Genomic DNA, 23685 nt, shown 5'->3' with positions numbered 1-23685 from the left:
GCAGCGATGAAGATTTGCAAGTTCTATTCCATTCTGGTAAAGAAAGCATGACCCTCCGTTCTCTGTGTCAAGGCTCTCACTGCCAAGCAAGTCGGATAGCATCTTATCTGGGCTAATCCACGTCTGACTATCGTGCATCTCCGTGTCACTACTAGGACACCCAATAAAGTAATCACCAAACCCTCAACCGGCATCTCCACCAGCTCCAGTATCACCGAACATCTCCTGCATCGAAGTGCACCTCACAGTGAACTTGTCAATGCAGCCCGGTGGCGGCAACACACCCAACAAATCCTCGATCCAAACCCATGTCAGATGGCCGTCGTCGATATACCACTGGAAGTCCATCAAACATTTGCTGACAAACTGTCTATCGATCGGGAGCCCTAACTTGTATGTTACATCCTGTAGCGTAATCGTGCACTCAATGAATGACACATGAAATGTATGCGTCTCCAGATGCCATCTCTCCACAAATGTACTCACTAATGGCTCATCCAACATAAACCAGTGATCATTGAGCCTCACGAGATAGGCTAGGCTAGCCAACTGCAGGTACGGCATGATCCTATCGTCTAACGGTATACCATGCTGCCTTCTCATGCTCGTAAGATAGCGGTGGAGCTGCATGACATTGAAAAAATTCTCTTAGAATCATAACACTTTTCAACATAACCTTCACCTAAAATGGATAATTTTAATCGAAAAATATTTTAACTAGAATTACATTAAATTCCAACAAAACATTGTTTACCTACTATTTACGGCATAAAGCTAAACCCTTTAGTATATACCTACAATTGTAATGGCTCATTATTCTAACATTTGATTATTCAATTTTTGAAATAAATTAGATCATTCTAGACTCTGGGCTAATCTTCTACTGCCTATATAATCTGAAACTTGAAATCTAAATTAAATTAAAGATTTCTATCTCTATATGAATACTCTAACTACTATTCAAGTTTTAAAGATTCTATTAGTTATAATATTCAAGTTCTAAATGGTTTAATATCACTAACAATCTTCTAACATACTACTACCCCTAAATCAATACTCTAACTACTAGTTGAAGTTTAGACATTCTAATAATTCTAATAATCAAGTTCTAAGCGACTCAATATCACTAACAATGATTTATTTCTTATAGAAAATAAAAAATAATTTAGTAACATCTTCATGCACACTACCAGCAATATGCGTAACTCCATCCAACTGATAGATTCGATTTGGGTCATCTTTTATTTCTGTAGTATCAAATTTGTAGCATAGCCTTACTTTCTCTGGATTTTCAAATTTGGTGGGGTATGGTAGTTATTCATACCCTGGCCCAAACAGATAAAAACCAGGCCCAATAAAGATAAAAGGCCCACCAATAAAGGTGGACCTCACCATAAACCCGACCTTTTTAAAGAGGTCGGACAAAAATACATAGGTCTAGTCCTGCTTGATTAAACAAGTAATTGCCTCCTTAAGTCTCTCCAACTACTTCTACTTCTAGAAAGTAGATCCCAACAAACTCTCAAGATAGAGGAAACGCTTACCTATTAGAAAAGATAGATCTACTCCAATAAAGGTGGTTATCTACTCTACTATAAATACACTGGCACCCTCCAGGTATAACTCACGTTCTAATCTACTAAGAACCTGCTCAAATCCCTTGCTAACTTAAGCATCGGAGTCTCTTGCAGGTACCACTCCCCATGTAACAGCCCAGACCACCCGCTAGCACGATATTGTCCGCTTTGGCACACAAGGCCTCACGGTTTTACTTTTGACGATAGGGATGCTAGCCGAAGCCCCCCACACTCACTCGTCAAAACGCGTCATGCTAGGAAGAGGTATCCACACCCTTATAAGGCATGCTTCGTTCCCCTCTCCAACCGATGTGGGCCTTACAATCCACCCCCTAAGGGAGCCTAGCGCCCTCGCTGGCACATCGATCCGGGTTCTGGCTCTGATATCATCTGTAACAGCCCAGACCACCCGCTAGCACGATATTGTCCGCTTTGGCACACAAGGCCTCACGGTTTTGCTTTTGACGATAGGGATGCTAGCCGAAGCCCCCCACACTCACTCGTCAAAACGCGTCATGCTAGGGAGAGGTATCCACACCCTTATAAGGTATGCTTCGTTCCCCTCTCCAACCGATGTGGGCCTTACACCCCACCTCCTCACGAAAAACTCAGACAGATGGCACCTCGGCATATCAAGTCGGACGCTGCCATACAAAGGAATCTGGACCTCACGTTCAGGCTCAAACCAACGTTTCAGGTAACCCTCAGAATATTAGAACTGTTGCTGGGAACCTGGGATTCATTCTCTGACAAATGGCGGACGATGAGTGCAGAGACAACTATACTACATCTAAGTCTGATCCAGAAGATCAGCCAGAAAACTAAGCCCTCTTGCTTCCACCTCCACCGCCACACCACAGCCCCAGCGGAGAAGGGACCTCGTGAAATCCCCAGACAAAAAGGATCCAATCGGAGGTCCACCATCCCGAGGCTGAAGACCAAAACACGACCGAGATCCTGGATCTCGTTCATGGCCAAGGGGATCGGCTACAACAGCTTAAACACGAGGCTGAATGGCAAGGGAAGCAAAACAAGAGTTGCAAAGAGAGGTAAGACAACGAAAGGAGTTAGAAGACAAGTTACGGAAGCTAGAAGCTGATATACAAAGGAGGAATAATCGGGCGGAGCGCGATGAAAGTCCCCTGGGAGGACAATATCCATTCATAGAAGAGATCATGAGGGCCAAAGTTCCTAGGAAGTTCAAATCACCCGACGTGGATCTCTACGACAGAACATCCGACCCGAGTCACCATCGCAGCAACTTCAGAAGCAAAATGTACCTGGTTGACACTTCTAAAGTAACTCGTTGCAAAGCCTTCCCGACTACTTTAACGAAGGCTGCAATGAAATGGTTTGATGGCCTGCCCCCAGGTCGGTAACTAGTTTTGATGACCTGGCCAGAAAGTTCCTGAATAGATTCTCCATTCAGAAAGACAAAACAAATCACACCCCGAGCCTGCTAGGAGTAAAGCAAGAGGTCAGGAAAAGTCTCCGTAACTACATGGAAAGATTCAACAAAACTCTCCTAGAGATTCAGAACCTACCAACTGAAGCGGTAATAATGGGTTTGGTCAATGTCCTAAAAGAAGGACCATTCTCCCAGTCCATATCTAAGCGACACCCATCTTCTTTGAATGAAGTACAAGAAAGGGCAGAGAAATATATCAACATGGAAGAAAATTCCCTGCTTAGAGAACCTCCCCCACGAGCTAACTTGTCCTACTACCAAAGTCCGAACAAAGAAAGAGAACCTAAAGAGAAAGAGGAGCAAAGTGTAGAAAAGCCTCGAAAGTATCACAACTACACCCCTCTAAGGGTTTTCCTTGTCGATGTCTACAGAGAGATATGCCATACAGAGAAGCTTTTGCCTCCTCGTCCGATTCAGCACAAGAAAGCTAGAAGTCGGACTGAATATTGTGAGTATCACAAGCTATACGGACATTCCACTAATGAATGCTATGATTTAAAGAACGTCATTGAAACGTTGGTCAGGGAAGGCCGACTTGATAGATACCTGGCAGATAGGTCGGATGACCCGAGGAAGAGTAGAAGGGATGAAGAAGGAGGACGATCAGAACACCCTCCTCACACCCCTAAATGGCATATACACATTACACATGATTAATAGTGGATTCACGGGAGGAGGAATATCAAAATCCTCACGAAAAAGACACCTCAAGGAAGTATATCAAGTTAGGGAGGACAATAAAGCGTCCTACCTGCCCACTATTTCCTTCACTAAAGAAGATGCTCAAGGAATAATACCGGAGTACGATGACCCAGTAGTGATAACTATGATCCTAGCAAACGCTAACCTCCATCGAACCTTGGTAGATCAAGGCAACTCGACAGATATTATGTACAAACTCGTCTTTGACAAGCTCGGGTTAGAGGAAAAGGATCTAAGGGCATACCTAGATAGCATTTTTGGGCTGGAAGACACCCCAATCGGACCTCTGGGTTACATCTCATTGTACACCACCTTCGAAAAAGGTGCCAGGTCGAGGACACTAAGTGTCGACTTCATAGTAGTCAATGTAAGCTCAGCCTATAATGCCGTAATAGGTCAGACGACTTTAAATCGAATTGCGGATGTCGTCTCCACCCCACATCTTTGCATGAAATTTTTCACAGTTGAAGGGATTGCCACCATTAAAGGTGACCAAAAGTTAGCAAGAAATGCTATAACAAGAGCCTTAGTTTGAAAGGCAACTCAAAAGGCAAGGAAGTCAATACAATTAAGTTAGGTGGAGTATGAGGGAGAGATGAATTACGACCTCAACCTGAGGGCAAAACGGAAGAGATACAAATCGGAGACCACCCTGACAAGACAATGAGCATATGGGCAAAGCTGGAGGAAAGCCTAAAGAAACAACTCGTTGAATTGTTAAGGAAAAACTCCGACCTCTTTTCCCGACCTAATGTGTCATAGGCTTGCTGTGTATCCAGGTTCCCAATCTATTCAGCAGAAGCGCAGAAAGCTTGGCCCAGAATGAACACAAGTCATAGAAGAATAAGTACAAGCCTTATTGGAGGCAGGGTTTATAAGGGAGGTGAAATATCCACTATGGTTAGCTAATGTCATTTTGGTGAAAAAACAAAATGAAAAGTGGAGAATGTGTGTCAATTATACCATCCTCACTAAAGCCTGCCCTAAGGACCCTTATCCACTCCCCAGTATAGATGTTTTGGTCAACTCAGCATTAAGCTACAGATACTTGTCCTTTATGGATGCCTACTTGGGATACAACTAAATCCCGATGTATAAGTCGGACCAAGAAAAAATCTCATTCATGACTCCAAAGGAAAACTATTGTTACATAGTGATGTCTTTCAGATTAAAGAATGCAGGAGCAACCTACCAACAGTTAATGAACAAGGTGTTTTCCTCTCACATAGGAAAATTCATAGAAGTATATGTGGATGAGATGCTCGTTAAGACCAAAGAGGATAGGACACTCTTGACCGACCTCTCGGAAGTATTAACCACTATAAGGAAGCTTGAAATGAGGCTAAATCCCTCAAAATGTACCTTTGCAGTAAAAGCTGGGAAATTCCTAGGGTTCATGTTGACCCAAAGTGGCATAGAAGCAAATCTCGATAAATACCAAGCCATACTTAATATGAAGAGTCCGACCTGCGTTAAAGAGGTCTAACAACTAAATGGAAGGTTGGCAGCTTTATCCAAATTTTTGGCAGGGTCAGCTCTGAAATCACTTCCCATATACTCAATTATAAGGAAATGAAAGCAATTTGAATGGACACCAGAATATGAGCAAGCTTTCCAAGATTTCAAGACATTCTTAGGGCAACCACCCATACTTACCCGACCTGAAAAAGGGGAAGAACTCGTGCTATACTTATCAGTTGAAAGCCGGGCTATAGCCTCGGCCCTGGTCCAAGAAGATGAAAAGGGGCAGGCCCTGATCTGAGAAGACAAAAAGGGATAGCAACCTATCTACTTTATCAGCAAAGCCTTACAAGGGGCAGAGCTTATCAAAAGATAGAGAAGTTTACTTATGCTCTTGTTTTTACATCTTGGAGGCTTCGACCTTACTTCTAGGCCCATACCATTAAAGTCCATACTAATCAACCAATGAAAAATATCCTACAAAAAACCGACTTGGCTGGGAGAATTTTGCAATGGGCGGTGGAGCTGTCCGAGTTCGACTTAAGATATGAAACTCGGACAGCCATCAAATCACAATACCTTGGCGATTTCATTGCTGAATACACTGAAAGTCATGAGAACCCCTCTACATGGAGTCTGTACGTAGATGGGTCATCAAATAAATTTGAAAACGGGGCTGGTGTTATCCTATAAAGCGACCAAGGAACTCAGATAGAGCTATCTTTGAGGTTCAAGTTCCCTGCTTCTAATAATCAAGCAAAATATGAAGCTCTCTGTTTATACCATGAGTCGAGCTAGACGAGCCGGGTTGGATGAAGACAAAAACAACCGACCTCTTACAAAGGTTGGTTGACACCGACCTCTCCCCAAAGAGCTTGGCCAAATTTCTATAAGGGCCCAAGTAGGCCCAAAAGAGATGATCATAGTCTACTTAAGGGCGGCTGGCCAAAGATAAGGGGACCTACCCACAAAAGATAAAGATAAGATAGCTAACTTATCTTAAAGAGAGGTCACTCCATACTACTATAAATACACTGGAATACCCTGGTAACCCTCGGAACATTGGCGCTGTTGCCGGGGAACCTGGAAGTCATCCCATTGTCATGGAAGATAACCTCGACAACGATCACAACTCTGGCTTGGAGGACAGAATGACGCATAAGAACAAGGATGCCACTCAAAAAGATACACCTCCAGATAACGGAGATAAACAACCCCCGACCACTAAAATCTTGGAAGCTATCCGTGAACAACATCATCGCCTTAAACAGCTTGAAAAAGAGGCCGAACGACAACGGGAGGCCGAGCGAGACCTTCGTAGGGAAACAAGACGGCGTCGAGAGCTGGAGGACAAGATCCTAAAACTCGAAGCTGATCTCAAAACTAAGACCATTCGATCCAGCCACGAAGATAGCCCCCACAAGGACCAAGACCCATTCTCAAAGGAAATCATGAAAGCTAAAGTTCCAAAGGACTTCAAAGCCCCCGACATGACCCTGTACGACGGTACGTCTGATCCAATCCATCATCTCAACAATTTTAAAAGTCGGATGTATCTTACGGATGCCTCAGATGCAATCCGATGTAAAGCTTTCCTAACCACTTTGACCAAGACAGCAATAAAGTGGTTCAACAGCTTGCTACCAAGATCAATAGCAAGCTTCGACGACCTCACCAAAAAGTTCCTAGCTAGATTCTCCATCCAAAAAGACAAAGCCAAGCACGTCCCAAGCCTACTAGGGATTAAACAAGGAGATCAGGAAAGCCTACATAGCTACATAAAAAGATTCAACAAAGCATGTCTAGATATACAAAGTCTGCCTACAAAGGCAGCTATCATGGGTCTCATCAATGGCCTAAGAGAAGGACCCTTTAGCCACTCAATATCTAAAAAGCATCCAACATCTCTGAACGAGGTACAAGAAAGGGCGAAAAAGTATATTAATATGGAGGAGAACTCTCGACTAGAAAAAACCTCAAAATCCATATTCTCTTACCCACCTCGGGACAAGGATAAAGAGTATAGGAAAAAAGAAGACCAGCCTACTAAAAAACCCAGAAAATACCACAACTACACTCCGCTCAGAGTATCCCTTGTGGATGTATACAGAGAGATATGCAACACTGAAAAGATCCCGCCCCCTCGTCCGATCAAACACAAAAGAGGAGGAAGTCGGACAGAGTATTGTGAATACTACCGAATTTACGGACATTCCACCAACGACTGCTTTGACCTAAAGAATGTTATTGAAAAACTGGCACGAGAAGGGCGACTAGATCGGTTTCTAGCCAATAAAGCAGACGAGCCAAGAAAAAGAAGAACGGATGAAGAGGTCGGACGAGCTGAACGTCCCCATCACACCCCTGAGAGGCATATTCACATGATCAATGGAGGATTCGCAGGAGGAGTGATCTCTAAGTCGTCACGCAAAAGACACCTCAAGGAGGTGTACCATGTTGGAGGAGGAGACAGGTCGGTCAACCTCCCCAATATCACCTTTACTCAAGAAGACGCTTCGGGAATCATCCCAGGGTATGATGACCCCATGGTCATTACCATAATACTTGGCAATGCCAACCTCCACCGAACATTAATCGACCAGGGAAGCTTCGCGGACATCTTGTTCAAATCCGCCTTCGACAAACTCGGCCTATAAGATAAAGAGCTCAGAGTGTATCCGAATAGCTTGTTCAGACTCGGAGACACCCCGATTCAACCACTAGGATACATCTCCCTGCATACAACCTTTGGAAAAGGAACTCGGTCCAGGACGTTGAGCATAGACTATATTGTAGTCAACGTGAGCTCGGCCTACAATGCGTTAATAGGTCAGACGACGTTAAACCAGCTCGCCACTGTGGTCTCCATTCCACACCTATGCATGAAGTTCCCCACTCCGGAAGGGATTGCTACCATAAAGGGAGACCAAAAACTCGCGCGACGTTCTTACAACGAAAGTCTGAACCTTAAGGGAGATCCCAGAGGAAAAGAAACCAATACTATAGAACTCGGGGGAATTCGAGCTCGCGAAGAACTCCGCCCTCAGCGAGAAGGTGAAACTCAAGAAGTTCAAATTGGAGACGATCCAAACAAAACAACAAATATAGGAACAAACCTGAGAGAAGACTTAAAGGAACTGCTAATAAAGCTCCTAAAAGTTAACTCCAACCTCTTTTCATGGAAGGCCGTCGACATGCCTGGTATTGATCCCGGACTAATGTACCACAAGTTAGCCGTATACCCAGGGTCTCGACCAGTACAACAAAAATGTAGGAAGCTCGGCCCAGAAAGGTCGCAAGCTGTAGAGGAGCAGGTACAGGCCTTGCTGGAGGCAGGGTTCATAAGGGAGGTAAAATACCCACTATGGCTAGCCAATGTGGTGTTGGTCAAAAAGTCAAATGGAAAGTGGCGGATGTGCACCGATTACACTGACCTCAACAAAGCCTGCCCAAAAGATCCCTACCCACTCCCGAACATCGACACACTAGTCGACGCTTCGTCAGGCTATCAGTACCTCTCCTTCATGGACGCTTACTTGGGATACAACCAGATCCCAATGTATCAACCCGACCAAGAGAAGACATCATTCTTGGTTCCAAAAGTAAACTATTGCTATATAGTTATGCCCTTCGAACTTAAGAACGTAGGGGCTACCTACCGAAGACTGATGAACAAAGTCTTCGCCGACCACATCGGAAAGCTAATGGAGGTATATATAGACGACATGCTGATAAAAACACAAAGTGAAGAATTTTTGTTATCCGACCTGACTAAAGTGTTCGACACCATAAGAAAGCATGATATGCGACTTAACCTCGCAAAATGCACCTTCGCGGTAGAAGCCGGCAAATTCCTGGGCTTCATGCTCACCCATAGAGGAATTGAAGCAAACCCAGACAAGTGCCAGGCCATACTTCGCATGAAAAGTCCAACCTGTGTCAAAGAGGTCCAACAACTCAATGGAAGACTAGCGGCTTTGTCTAGGTTCCTAGCTGGATCAGCCTTAAGATCTCTCCCCTTCTATGCAACATTAAGGAAGGGAAAGNNNGACCCCAGAATGCGAACAAGCCTTCCAAGATTTCAAGAAATTTCTGGGGCAACCACCTGTCCTTACTCGACCTCAGGAAGGTAAAGAGCTCATATTATACCTTGCCGTAGCAAGTCGGGCAATAACATCAGCACTAGTCAGAGAAGACGAAAGTGGGCAACAACCTATCTATTTCATCAGCAAGGCTTTACAAGGAGCTGAATTAAATTACCAAAAGATAGAAAAATTCGCCTACGCCCTCATACTCACTTTCCAATGACTCCGACCATACTTTCAAGCTCACACCATCAGAGTACGGACCAACCAACCCATAAAGGATCTTACAAAAAACAGACTTAGCTGGAAGAATCCTACAATGGGCAATTGAGTTGTCCGAATTCGACATCAAGTATGAAGCTCGGACAGCTATTAAATCCCAGTACCTGGCCGACTTCATTGCAGAGTATACTGATACCCCGGGCACCCCCACAAAGTGGAGCCTTTATGTTGATGGCTCCTCAAACAAAGCCGGGAATGGCGCAGGCGTCATTTTAGAGAGCGATCAGGGAACCCAAATCGAGCTCTCCTTAAAGTTTGAGTTTTTGGCCTTAAATAATCAAGTTGAATATGAAGCACTACTAGCTGGCTTGAGGCTAGCTAGGGAAGTGGGAGCTCAAAGACTTATCATCTTTAGTGACTCTCAAGTAGTCACTTCACAAATAGAAGAGAGCTATCAAGCTAAAGATTCCACCATAAAAAATACCTTGACAAAACCAAAGAACAAATCGGACAATTTAAGGGATATGAGGTCCGACACATACCCCGAAAACAGAATGCCCGAGCTGATGCACTCTCAAAACTAGCCAGCACCAAACCAGGGGGCAACAATAGAAGTCTCATCCAAGAAACACTTCGAAGTCCATCAACCGTGGAGGAAGAAAAGATCCTAGCCATATCAGGACAGGATCAAGGATGGATGACTCCCATAATCAACTACCTCAAGTCAGAAACACTTCCCGTAGACAAGAAGGAGGCAAAAAGGCTAGTACGAGAAGCACAGTACTACACTATAATACAAGACGTCCTATATAAGAGAGAAATATCTAAACCTCTCCTAAAATGCGTTCCGACCTCCGCTACAAGGGAAGTTCTCAAAGAAGTCTACAATGGCATGTGCGGTAATCACCTTGGGGCACGAGCCCTTGCCAAAAAGGTACTCCGAGCTGGTTTCTACTGGCCGACCTTGTAAAGAAAAGCAACAGAGTTCGTCAAAATATGCCCACCATGCCAGAAGCATGCCAACTTCCACATAGCTCCACCTGAGGAGCTCATCTCTGTTACTTCACCCTGGCCATTCGCGAAGTGGGGGCTCAACCTCCTTGGACCCTTCCCTCAGGGGTCCGGACAAGTCAAGTTTCTCATTGTAGGCATAGACTACTTCACAAAGTGGATTGAGACAGAGCCATTAGCTAATGCCACCACCCAAAGAAGTCAAAAATTTCTATACAGAAACATTATCACAAGGTTTGGGGTCCCTTGATCCATCACCACAGATAATGGTACTCAATTCACCGACACAGGATTTAGAAATCTGGTAGCTGATCTAAAAATCAAGCACCAGTTCACCTCTATAGAGCACCCACAAGCCAATGGACAGGCGGAAGCCGCCAACAAAGTCATACTGGTCGGGTTAAAACGGAGATTATAGGACGCCAAGGGAGCTTGGGCTGAAGAGCTCCCGCAAGTCCTATGGGCATATCGGACAACACCACATTCAACCACTAGAGAATCACCATTCCGACTTGCTTACAGAATGGAGGCAATGATTTCCGTAGAGATAGAAGAAGGATCTCCTAGAATGATCCTCTATAATGAAGATACCAACTCCCAAGCTCAAAGGGAAGAGCTCGACCTACTCCCAGAAGTCCGAGAAAGAGTCCGGATTAAAGAGGAAGCCTTAAAACGTCAAATGGCTCTAAGTTATAATCCGAAGGTAGTCCAGCGAAGCTTCACCACCAGTGATCTCATCTTAATCCGAAATGATATCGGAGCAGGTCGGTCAAGAGAAGGGAAGCTAGCAGCTAACTGGAAAAGACCATACCGAGTAGCAAAAGTATTGGGGAAAGGTTACTACAAGGTGTCTGATAAACCACTATTTTATGGTTTATCTTATGCTCAATTGAGTGGATTTTATCAATCTTTCATACACTTATTCATACAAAATGCATGGTTTTACATTTTCCTTCCTGATTTTGTGCTTTGATTGAAAACATGTTTCCCGAGCCTTTAAATTACTAATTTTAATCCTCTCTTATTACCATTCGATGCCTTGATATGTGTGTTAAGTTATTTCAGAGATTATAGGGCAGGAATGGCTTAGAGGATGGAAAGGAAGCATGCAAAAGTGGAAGGAAGACAATAAACTAAAGGAACTGCTAAAGCTGTCCAGCCTGACCTCTTGGTACTAAATCGACCATAACTTGAGCTACAGAGGTCCAAATGACGCAGTTTCAGTTGCGCTGGAAAGCTAACGTCTGGGGATTCACAACGATGTGTAATTTTTCATAACTTCCCCAAAGACAAGTGACGCGAATGCATGGATCACGCGGACGCATGACCTGGCAAAAAACCCAATCCACGCTAACGCGTGGACGACGCTTCCGCGTGACTTTGCAGTGACCTGGACGTATCAGAAATCACTAGGGGCGATTTCTGTGCTATTTTTGACCCAGTTTTCGGCTTAGAAAATACAGATTAGAGGCTATAAAGTGGGGAATCAATCCATTCATTCATACAACTGAATAGAACATTCATAATTCACAATTTTAGGTTTAGATGTAGCTTTTAGAGAGAGGCTCTCTCCTCTCTCTTAGGATTAGGATTTAGGATTTCTATTATGATTAGGCTACTTCTTTTCAATCACAGGTTCAATGTTCTTTTAATTTATTTTCTACTTTTATTTATTCTATTACTTTAATTGTTATTTATCTTTTCAATTTGGCTTATGAACTTTTCATGTTAAGATTTGAATATTCTATTTAATACAATTTGAGGTATTTCAAGTTTATGATTGTTTTATTCTATTTATAATGCTTTCAATTTAATTTAGGATTTATTCCCTTTTGCTTTAGTTAAGTAATTGGTAACACTTGAGTTATCAGACTCAGCAGTTGATTGAAAATTGGGAATTGCTGATTAATTTGGATCGCTCTAAAGCTAGTCTTTTTACAGGAGTTGACTAGGACTTGAGGATCAAATCGATTGGCCCACTTGACTTTCCTTTATTTAGTAAGGGTTAACTAAGTGGGAGCAATAACAATTCTCATCACACCTGATAAGGATAACTAGGATAGGATTTCCAGTTCTTATACCTTGCAAGAGATTTTTATAATTATTAATTTATCTTTCTTGTCATTTAAATTACTTGTTCCTTATTTTAAAAACCCAAAAATATACCTTTTTCCATAACCAATAATAAATCATACTTCCCTGCAACTCCTTGAGAGACGACCCGAGGTTTAAATACTTCGGTTATAAATTTTATTGGATTTTGTTACTTGTGACAACCAAATTTTTGTACGAAAGGATTCTCTGTTGGTTTAGAAACTATATCTACAACGCGATTATTTTTATAAATTTCTTTACTGGCAAGAATCTGTTCGTCAGTGTCCGACCTCGAAGGGCGAGAGCTACCAAGGTCATAGCATGCTTGTAACCTAAGAAGATACTATAGCTAGAGAAAAATAAAAGATCTTAGGTTAAGGGGCACTCTTTTTCCTGAAAAGGTTTTTTAATGAGGCACCAGGCCGATATCTAAGAAACTGCCTGACCTCTAAGGGTAAGCACTCATATGTACATACTTATATTTATGTTTTTATTTCATTTATTATTCAAATAAAAGTCGCCAATTCCCTAAAAAGTTTCCTACCAAGACGCATTAATCTAAACTCATAAAACGCAAAAATTCATCGCCCGATTACAAAGAGGTCGGCAAGGTAAAAATCAAATTCATCACCCAATTATAAAGAGGTCGGCAAGGTGAAAGCGATAGAAGCAAGTTAATGCAAAAAGTTATTAAAAAGTAGACCATAAAAAGCGGCCTGACGAGATCTGACTAAAAATGGACTACTAAAAATAACTTAATAAGGCTCGACAGAGAAGTCGAACCAATGAAATGATCACTAAAAAGGGACGAAGACAACTCGCAAAGGCCAAAGAAAAGCCAAAAGTGCTTCGCTGAAAGGTACAAGTCTTAAAAAGACATTACTTAAAAAGTGAAAGCACAAGTCAAAACGGCGCTAAAAAGTCTTCCAAAACTATAAAGAAAAGGTTCCTCCCCTGGAACACTACCTAAAAAGCTGTTGGAATATGACTAAAAAGCCCGGGTAACAAAGTCGTACGGATCGACGTCAACTAAGAAGGCGCAAGTACGATCTTGAAAAGGAACAAAGCCAAAGGGTTGAGAAACAACTTAAGGCTCAAGAGTGCTTAGCTAAAAGGATGCAAACCCCGCTCAAAGGAGGCACGATCTCAAAAAAGGGCTACTCATTCGAACAAACTAAAAAGGTTCTATAAGAACACTAAAATGTTGTCGGACAAGCCCGAACGCCAAGCCGCAAAGATTTCCTGACTTGATAAAGGAATGGCAAGTCCTAACTCAAGGCAAGCCTTGATACCAATCATAGGAGGTCGGACTAGCGAAATACCTAACCTCTACAAAACTCGCAAAGGGTTACAAAAGGCAAACCTCCAAACACTCAGCAAAACGAATTCATCAAAGTAAAACATTAAAGACTTAAAGACCACCTAAAAGGCAGCCCCAGAGTTCAAAGTGTTTTGTAAAGCAAAAGTTACTGAGAAGCAACTAAATGTTAGAGAAGTCAACCACAGACAGATTTACAAAAAACAAGTTCAAAAGTCCACAAATCGGACTATAATATAAACACCGAAAGTTATAGAGGATCTAAATTCTCCCCAGTAGTAGCATCCTTGGCTGGTGGAGGAGGAATGGTCGCAAGCGGGACAGCATCAACCGTTCCTTCTGGCCTGTTCAAAATCTGCACATCGGGTTCGGGCTCTAGCTGGTCGACCTCTGAAGGGACGAAAAAGGCTGTAGCTGCTGAGGCTTTCCCTGGTGGCACTAGAGGAGGACCCTCCTCCTCGTCATCTGGGGCAGGCACGATCTTGCCGTCCACCACCACATTATCCAGACTAAATAAAGTCAGGTCGAGCTCAGGGGCAAGAACCATAACCTGGGCCTTCAGATTCTCATATGCATCAGTTACACTGTCCACCAGATGACCTTGGAGCTCGGCATAATCAGCCTGGGCAAACTGAAGCCTCTCCTTGTATTTTTTCGCTGTTTCCCCAGCCAAGTTTGCAGTTGCCTCGGCAGCAGTAGCTCCAGATTTTTCCTTCTCCACATCCAACTCCAACTTAGCAACCTTAGCATCCAGCTCATCCTTCAAACCCTTAACCCTATCAAACTCAGCCTTGGCTTCCTCCATAAAAGCCCCAGTGGCATGGACAGGGGACTCCTTGATAACCCGAGAAAAGGCCACCCCAACATTGGCAACTCAGATACTACTACTCACAACAAAATCAAGATGATGAAGAATTGACACATCATCCAAAGAAATCCTACCGTGAAGAGCAATCAGTTCGGTAGCAAAACCCACACCATCAAAATTCTTGTCATTTAGATCATAAGAACCAACAGTTTTTTGGTGTTTTGGGGGAGGGCCAGCAGCAGTAGGAGAGGAGGCAGCACCAGAAGCTGGCTGAATAGGGTCAGAAGGAATCATCCGGACTTGAGGAGTCGGAATGATCTTTCTCGGCCCAAAAGCATCAGAAGTCAGCTTCTTTGGAGGCACCAGAGAAGACTCTTCCCCCGCAGCCTTTGCCGATAAGTTTTGTGCAGCCGTCGCCTTCTTAGCCCTACAGAAGGCCTTCATGGAGTCCGTAGATTTCACCATTTCTGAAAAAGGAACCAGGAAAATCAAAGTTACAAATAAGTAAGGGATAAATCGGCAAATAACAGAAGAAAACCATTAAGAAAAAGAGGTCGGACACTACCCATCTCAGCACGGAGGAGGGAAGGATCTCCTAGAAATATCTTTGTGTCCAGATGAGGAGGCTCCCCCCCAGTTCTCCTCTAAAACACTCACAAAGGCCTGTTCAACCTCATCCAGACTCTCCTAAGAATACTTAGTGGCTACTATATCTTTTTACCAACACAAAGGGAAGGTTGGCTCGTCATTCTCATCCAAGAAGAAAAGTCGGGCATTTTCTACAGCTCGGACCTTAAAGTAATAGTTCTTAAAATCCCGAAAAGACTCATCATACATAGAAAATACTTTTTCCCCTAGGTAGCTCGGAACGAAACCCAAGAAGCCTTCTTCTTGGCTACTCCAGGCTTGGTCAACACAAAAAGATAAAGGAAAAGAGATACGGTAGGTCGGACACCTAACTCCTAGCACAACAGCTGAAAAATCTTAATGAAGAACCAAGAGTTCGGATGAAGCTGCGAAGGGGCCACGTTGCAAGTCCATAGGAGGTCGGTCTCAAAAGCAGTAAAGGGGATGGTGACGTTCAGCAGACTAAAGAAATAGTCATAAGCATAAAAGAACGGACGTTCTCCCGGGGTCAAAGAAGGGAAACTAACCCTCTTCTCAGGGTCGGGTGACAATAGCTCATAATTTTTTTCATCGTCCCTATTGCTACAGATCCTATGGAATCTCCTAAGCCTCTCACAGTACTCCAGGTCGGCCACGATCACACACATTAAGACTATAGAATCCAGCCAGTCGGCCATGCCAGCAGGGATCTTGGTAGACATCTCAACAATATTTTTTCGGGAAGACATACAGCAAACTACACCTACAGCAAAGGAAGATAACAGGGGGTCACTACTAAACAACTCGAGCAAAATCAAAAAAGAAAAATAACAACCAATAAACACAGGGGTGGGGCAGCAAAAAGGGCACCCCAGGGTCTACGAAAACAAAGAATTTCAGTAAGACCCAGGGGCACCCTTTGGAGGCAACAAACAAGAGCAAGAACCCAGAAGAGGGAAACGACGCAAAAATCAGAATCCTAACCAGCCTTAACTCCCTCAAACATGTAAGGAATTCAACCTAAGTACTAGCACTTCTGCATAACAAACAGCAACAAAAGAAAAAAGCCCTACAATTTGCCAAACAAAAGATCAACTACCAATAGCAACAGAGACCTAGGAGGCGCACATTTTCTTAAAACAGGAGCAGCAGGAAAAATCACAACGTTGATCGAAGACAAAGACGCAATCTCTTTGCGGAAAGGATCAAGCTTCTTAAAAGCAAACCCAATAAAAATCAAAACTTTGCAAACATGCAACAGTAAAAGCATGCACAAGAACAACTATCAAAGTATAAAGAAGGAAAAAGAAATACCAACCCGCAGAGAAGAAGGAACAAGAGCGATAGCTTCTCAAGACTGAAGCAACGACAAACACGTACCAACGAGCGCTTTTCGAGCAAAGAAGGTAGAAGGCTTGGGGGCGTAAAATCAGAAAAGCCAGCAAACAAAGAACGAAGAAAAGAAAGGGAGGAAGAAACTGAAAGCGATTCTTTAATTTCGAAATGAAGTACAAAGAGGGAAAAGAAGAAACGGTAAAGGGAAATTAAATAAGCTTTTAAAGCCCTCGCACATTCCCAAAAAAAAGCGCAACACGCGCTACAATTAAAAAAGAAAGAAAAGAAACGCTTCGCATTCAAGCAGAAACCATCCTGTCAGGAGTTATACAAAAGATCAACCAAAAGCGAAATGCTCGAGCACGACTTCCTTAAAGGGATCGAAGTCTAAAGACATGACCTCAAGGGGAAGATCGAACTCTAGCAGGGGCACTGTTCATACCATGAGTCGAGCTAGGCGAGCCGGGTTGGATGAAGACAAAAACGACCGACCTCCTACAAAGGTTGGTCGACACCGACCTCTCCCCAAAGAGCTCAGCCAAATTGCTATAAGGGCCCAAGTAGGCCCAAAGCAGATGATCACAGCCCACTTAAGGGTGGATGGCCAAGATAAGGGGACCCACCCACAAAAGATAAAGATAAGATAGCTAACTTATCTCAAAGGGAGGTCACTCCACACTACTATAAATACACTGGATACCCAGGTATAACTCATACTCTGATTCTACACAAAATACCTGCTCAAAGCCCATGCTAACTTAAGCATCGGAGTCTCTTGTAGGTACCACCCCCCTTCGGTGATCAAGGATCAGCAGCACCATCAGATTCAACAAGTCGGACACGACTACTCCGGCAATTACAACAGATCTCATCCGAGATCGACCTCCAGTTTCAGGTAACCCTCGAAACACTCTCCTTGCTGGCTTGAAGCCGGCTAAAGAAGTGGAGGCAGAAAAAGTGGTCGTGTTCAATGATTCACAAGTAATAACTTCACAAATTAATGGCACCTACCAAGCTAAAGACCACACTATAAATAAGTACTTGGATGAGGCACGAAAGCAGCTGGCACACTTTTTAGAAAGTGAGGTCAGGCATATATCTCGAGAATCTAATGCCCAAGCTGATGCTCTATCAAAATTAGCCAGCACCAAGCCAGGGGGCAACAATCGAAGTCTCATTCAAGAGACTCTACAAACGCCATCCATTTCAAAGGAAGAGGAAGTACTGACCATACACAATCAACATTTAGGGTAGATGACTCCCATAGTCAACTACCTCAAATTTGACATACTCCCCCAAAGATAAAAAGGAGGCCAAAAGGCTCGTAAAAGAGGCACAAAATTATACGCTAGTCCACAATATCCTATACAAAAGAAGGATCTCAACACCCCTCTTAAAATGTGTCCCAACCTCTAGCACAAAGGAAGTCTTGGAGGACGTACATAGTGACATATGTGGAAATCACCTAAAAGCTCGGTAACTAGCCAAAAAAGTAGTCCGAGTTAGCTTTTTCTGGCTGACCTTACAGAAAATGGTAGCCGAGTTCATCAAAACGTGCCCGCCTTGCCAGAAACATGCCAATTTCCATGTAGCACCTCCTGAGGAGCTCATCAGCATCACCTCGCCATGACCATTTACAAAATGGAGGTTGGATCTACTTGGACCATTCCCCCAAGCACCAGGCCAAGTCAAATACCTCATAGTAGGGATTGACTACTTTAATAAATGGATTGAAGCAGAACCCTTGGCAACCATCACTGCTCAAAAAAGTCGGAAATTCTTGTATAAGAATATTGTGACAAGGTTTGGGGTCCCTCACTCCATCACCACGGACAATGGAACACAATTTACCGACTCGACCTTTAGAAACCTGGTGTTTGACCTACGAATAAAACACCAGTTCACATCCGCAAAGCACCCCCAAGCCAATGGACAAGCTGAAGTTGCAAACAAAGTCATATTGGCAGGGTTAAAGTGCCGATTGCAAGACACAAAAGGAGCTTGGGTTGACGAGCTTCTTCAAGTCTTGTGGGCTTATCGGACCACTCCATATTCCACAACGGGAGAATCACCCTTCCGACTTGCATATGGAATGGAAACAGTAATCCCTATAAAAGTAGCTGAAGAATCACCTAGAGTTTTATTTTACAACGAAAGAGCTAACACCCAGGCTCGAAAAGAAGAGCTTGACCTCCTATATGAAGTCCGAGAAAGAGCTCAGATTAAGGAAGAAGCTCTGAAGCAAAGGATGGCTCTAAGGTACAACAAAAAGGTGATCAAGAGAAACTTCACCACCAACGACCTCATCCCGATTCGAAATAACATCGGAACACAAAAGTCGGATAAAGGAAAGCTAGCTGCAAACTGGAAAGGACCTTACAAGATATCAGAAGTCCTGGGGAAAGGTTTCTATACGGTGTCCGACCACCAAGGGTGAGAGCTCGCGAGGTCTTGGCACGCTTGCAACCCAAAAAGATACTACAGCTAAAAGCCTTGTACCTAGGTGCATTCTTTTTCCCAATAAAAAGGGTGTTTTAATGAGGCACCAGTACACGAGCTAGGGGAACCTAAGCCTTTAGTAAAAAAATCCTGTAAAGGAATTTCTTAAATATTAATAAAGATTCCTGGTTTATTTCTTTTTAAGTTTCCTATCTCAAGCGCATTAACTTAAACTCGACAAACTGAAAAAATCATTGTCCGACCTAAAGTGGTCGACAAGAAAAAGCAACGAAGTATAAGTTAATATAAGAAGTCATACAAACAACTCGTACGACGCGACCTCAAAACAGGTCGGAACAAAAACAGAGTTGCAAAAGTAACTTAGTAAAGACCGACTACCCAAAGTCGGGCCTATTAAAGGAAATTAATAGCAAAAACTCAAGAATCAAAACACAATATACCTAACTACAGCAAAAGGTACCACACATACTATGGAAAAAGTTCTGAACATTGCTTAATAAAAGTTGCAAACAAGCAACTGCATGATAAAAGTAAAATGTTCAAAAGAACTACCAACTATTACAAACCCAGATTGTTATAAAAGGCCACAGGTCGGGCTACTACAAATAGCAAAAGAAAGTTAAAAAGAGCTTAAGACTCCTTGCCAAAAAGGAGATCAAGCTTCTCCCCATTAGCTTCGTCTCTTTTGAGAGAAAGAGGAAGCATGGAGACAGGAACGGCCGATACTGCGACTGAGGAAGCCTCAGCAGCAACACCATCAGCTGGAGCTCCCGAGGAGGAGATCGGAACTGTCTAAAGTCCCGAAGTGGAAGACAGAGTGACCTGAAGTCCTGAGGACTTCGGATCCTGAGGAGGCTCCTCCTCATCCTCCAAATCAGGTACACGAACAATCTTCCCATCCACCACTATATTATCTGTGCTAAAGAGGGACAGATCAAGGTCGGGAGCCAAGACCTTAACTTGGGCTTCAAGATTCTCGAACATCTCATCCATACCCAAGGCAGTTGTCTCCTGGAACTCAGCCAACTCCTCTTTCAACTTCTCTAGCACTTCTTCACGGGCCAACCTCTCCCCGAAAATCCGAGTATAACTTTCTTGATATTTTTTTATTTTCTCCTCGGCCAAGGCAGCAGTTGCTTCCAACTTGTTCACCCTCTCCCGAGCTCTCTCCAAGTCGGCCTTCAAGGTCTCCTTCTCTTTCTCCAACTCCACTTTGATCTCATTTAGCCTCTGCACGTCGGCTCGGGCAACCACCAGAGCCCCAGTAGTAGCTTGAATGGGAGAGCTCTTTAGCTCCCTGAAAAGTTGAGAGCACACTCCCACAAGGCAAAGTCCCCCGCGAGCAAGAGTCTGGCGATGGTTCTGGATGCCACATCATCCATGCTCACACGATGATGAGGGACAAGGTTCTCTTCTCTCCAAGCCAGAGCATCAAAATTTTTTGTGTAAGTGCTCTCTTCTTCATCAAGTTTCTATTTTTTGGGAGGTGGCTCAGTGGACAAAGGAGGTGAAAGGGTGGAGTCTGAAGAGATAAGACGGGAGAAGATGTAGGGATAATAACTTTCAGATCAGAAGGATCCAAACCCAACGTCTTCCTAGGCGAAGATTGGGTTATCTTTCCGCAAAAGCTTCATGGTAGACATACGAGCCATACCCTCTGCAAAAACAAAACAGGGCACAAATACCTCTTTGTGTACAAATGGGGATCTTGGCCCCAAGTACCCAGAATGAAGTCTACGACACCCCTTTCTAAATCATCTAAATCGGACAGTTCGCACCTAACAATCTCAAGGGTGTCCTGTCAGTATAAAGGAAACAAGGGTTCTTGGTTCTCGAATAAGAAGAAAGGTTGGACACCTACAGAACTCTTGACCTTAAAAAGTGGTTTTTGAAGTCATGAAAAGAGTCGTCAAAGATAGAAAAAACCTTCTAACCTTGAACAGCTCGAAAAGATATCTATCCTGACTTCTTGGTGGAGCTGTACGATTTGGTGGCCACAAAAAAGTAAAAGAAAACATTCAAAGTATGCTGAATGTCCAATTTTCGACATAAGAGTTGAAATATTTTCATGAAATCCCAAGAGTTCGGGTGTAGTTGAGAAGGGGCAAGGTTAAAAGATCGCAACACCTCTATCTCAAAGTCGGAGAAAGGAAGTCGGACACCTAGCCTAGTGAAAAAGCAATTATATGCGTAAAAGAAAGGGTATTCGGACTCAACTATAGGATCGGGTGGTTCTAAAACATAGCTCCTCTCATCCTCCTTATTCTAACAAATACTATGGTGTCTACGAAACGTATCACAGTACTCTTTATCGATTACCGAGACACAAGCTAAAAAAATTCTATCTACCTAAACCCAAAGAGCAGGGGGAATCTTAGTTGACATGTTCAAGATAACTTTGCGAGACATAAACGCTACACCTACAAACAAAAAGTAAAGAAGACCATTACTACAAGAAGTCGGAACTCGTACAAAAAAGGTCGGACAAACAGGGAAAATTAAAAAAGAAACTACTTCTTTCAAAAGGCTTATTTCAAACAGTTAAATGGCGTTTCTCCCATACAATGTCCTCGCATCGAAGCAACACCATTTGAGGCAACGCAATACATATATCAACAGAATTACAGCCACAGCCATACACAAAAGAAAGCTCGAAAAAAGAGCCTTTTAAAAATCTTTTCTAAGAAACATATTTCACTCAAACAGCGCAAAAAGCAAAAACTTCCCTTAAAGGAAAGGAGGCTACAACAGCAAAAGGAGAAAGCTCAGAAGAAGAAAACCAAACCCAAGCAAAATAAGAATTCAAGAGAAAAGAGAAGACGAAACCAACCTTGAAGAAGATTGCGAAAAGGGAAAAGCATGTCTAAACAGCAAGTGCCACGAACGTTCCTCTCTTCAAAACGACAAAAGCGGAAATGCCACAGAAGTCCACGAAAGAAAATCTTGAAAGCAAAACAGAAGTGGATGAATCACACAGGCACAGGAAAAACAAAGCGGTTCTTTTAGAAAACAGAGAAAGGGGGAAAAGAGGAACTGATGAAGACTCTTTATAAGAAACAATGAAGCCAAAACAGCTCCAAATAACTCCTTTACTCCTCATTAAAACGTGCACGGAACCCAAGGAACAATTGCCGCGCAAACGTTCGCTCAACAGTAAAAGCCTCAACGTTTAAAAAATTCAAATAAATCGGACATCCCCGACAAACTAGGCCCGACGTCCACAACAGAAGTCGCAAAATGCTCGATCCCGACCTCTACAAAGGAACGGAGTTAAGCAAGGGCACTGTTCATACTCTGGCCCAAATAGATAAAAGCCAGGCCCAATAAAGATAAAAGACCCACCAATAAAGGTGGACCTCACCATAAACCCGACCTCTTTAAAGAGGTCGGACAAAAACACAAAGGTCCAGTCCTGCTTGATTAAACAAGTAACTGCCTCCTTAAATCTCTCCAACTACTTCTACTTCTAAAAGGTAGATCCCAACAAACTCCCAAGATAAAGGGAACGCTTACCTATAAAAAAAGATAGATATACTCCAATAAAGGTGGTTATCTACTCTACTATAAATACACTGGCACCCCCAAGTATAACTCATATTCTAATCTACTAAAAACCTGTTCAAAGCCCTTGCTAACTTAACCATTGGAGTCTCTTACAGGTACCACCTCCCACCTCCTCACGAGGAACTCGGACAGACGGCACATCCGCATATCAAGTCGGACGCTGCCACACAAAGAGATCTAGACCTCACGTTCAGACCCAAACCAACGTTTTAGGTAGTCTTCAGAATAGTAGTGAAATGTAATTCAAATTCGATATATAGAAGGTATGCATGTAAATCAAATTAGGGGCATAGATTTACATTGGAACCACGTTATATATAAATCGAACTGCTTTGTTTCAATTTACTATGACTGATCATAGGCTAAATCGACAATGTCTGTATCGATTTACTATGGGTAAGCTCAAAACCATGTGCTCCCCTGGTAAATCGAAGCTGCTTGTATCGATTTACATTCAAACATACTAAATCGACATGCGCTCATTCGATTTATATAGTTATATGCATAGAGACATGCATGTAATGTTTTTTCATTTGAGTGTTTTACCCAATTATTAAAGTATAAAGGCAATCCAATTTTGTTTTTATATATTTTTAAATTAAAATAGAAAATAACATTGCCGTTTTGTTTTTTATTTTTTTAAATTTTGAAAATAAAAAACAGCGTTATCGTTTTGTTATTTTAGAATTTAAAAGAATTATTGCGGTACCCCACAATTTAGTACAATATATCATTTTGGAAGATAACACCTAACTGAACTCAATATTTAAAAAAAATAGTTGATACTTTTTGAACAATATAGATTTTTTTTAAAAATTTTTTACAAATTCACAGACCTATCTAAAAATTTTTAGAATTTAATAAATTTTTAACAGTACATCGTTTGCATAATTTATTTTTATTTTTTTTAATCTTTCATTTGAGAAAAATAAAATAGATCCTATCTTAGGGTTTTGCTGAAATAAACGGCACCG

At 42.7% G+C, this 23685-nt stretch overlaps 1 protein-coding gene across 1 annotated transcript; it reads left to right on the top strand.

Annotated features, from left to right (window-relative positions):
- LOC107627572 lies at positions 7155–7865 on the top strand. The gene has a single exon (XM_016330407.1). The coding sequence runs from the start codon at positions 7155–7157 to the stop codon at positions 7863–7865; it is 711 nt and encodes a 236-aa protein (XP_016185893.1).

Source organism: Arachis ipaensis, chromosome B02 (genome assembly GCF_000816755.2).
Source record: "Arachis ipaensis cultivar K30076 chromosome B02, Araip1.1, whole genome shotgun sequence".
Lineage (NCBI taxonomy): Eukaryota > Viridiplantae > Streptophyta > Magnoliopsida > Fabales > Fabaceae > Arachis > Arachis ipaensis.
The sequence above is the reverse complement of the archived record's forward strand: the minus strand, read 5'-3'. Positions and strand labels throughout refer to the sequence as shown.

Coding starts and splice junctions, on each gene's coding strand:
- LOC107627572 (XM_016330407.1), top strand. CDS start 7,155: ATGGAGGAGAACTCTCGACTAGAAAAAACCTCAAAATCCATATTCTCT.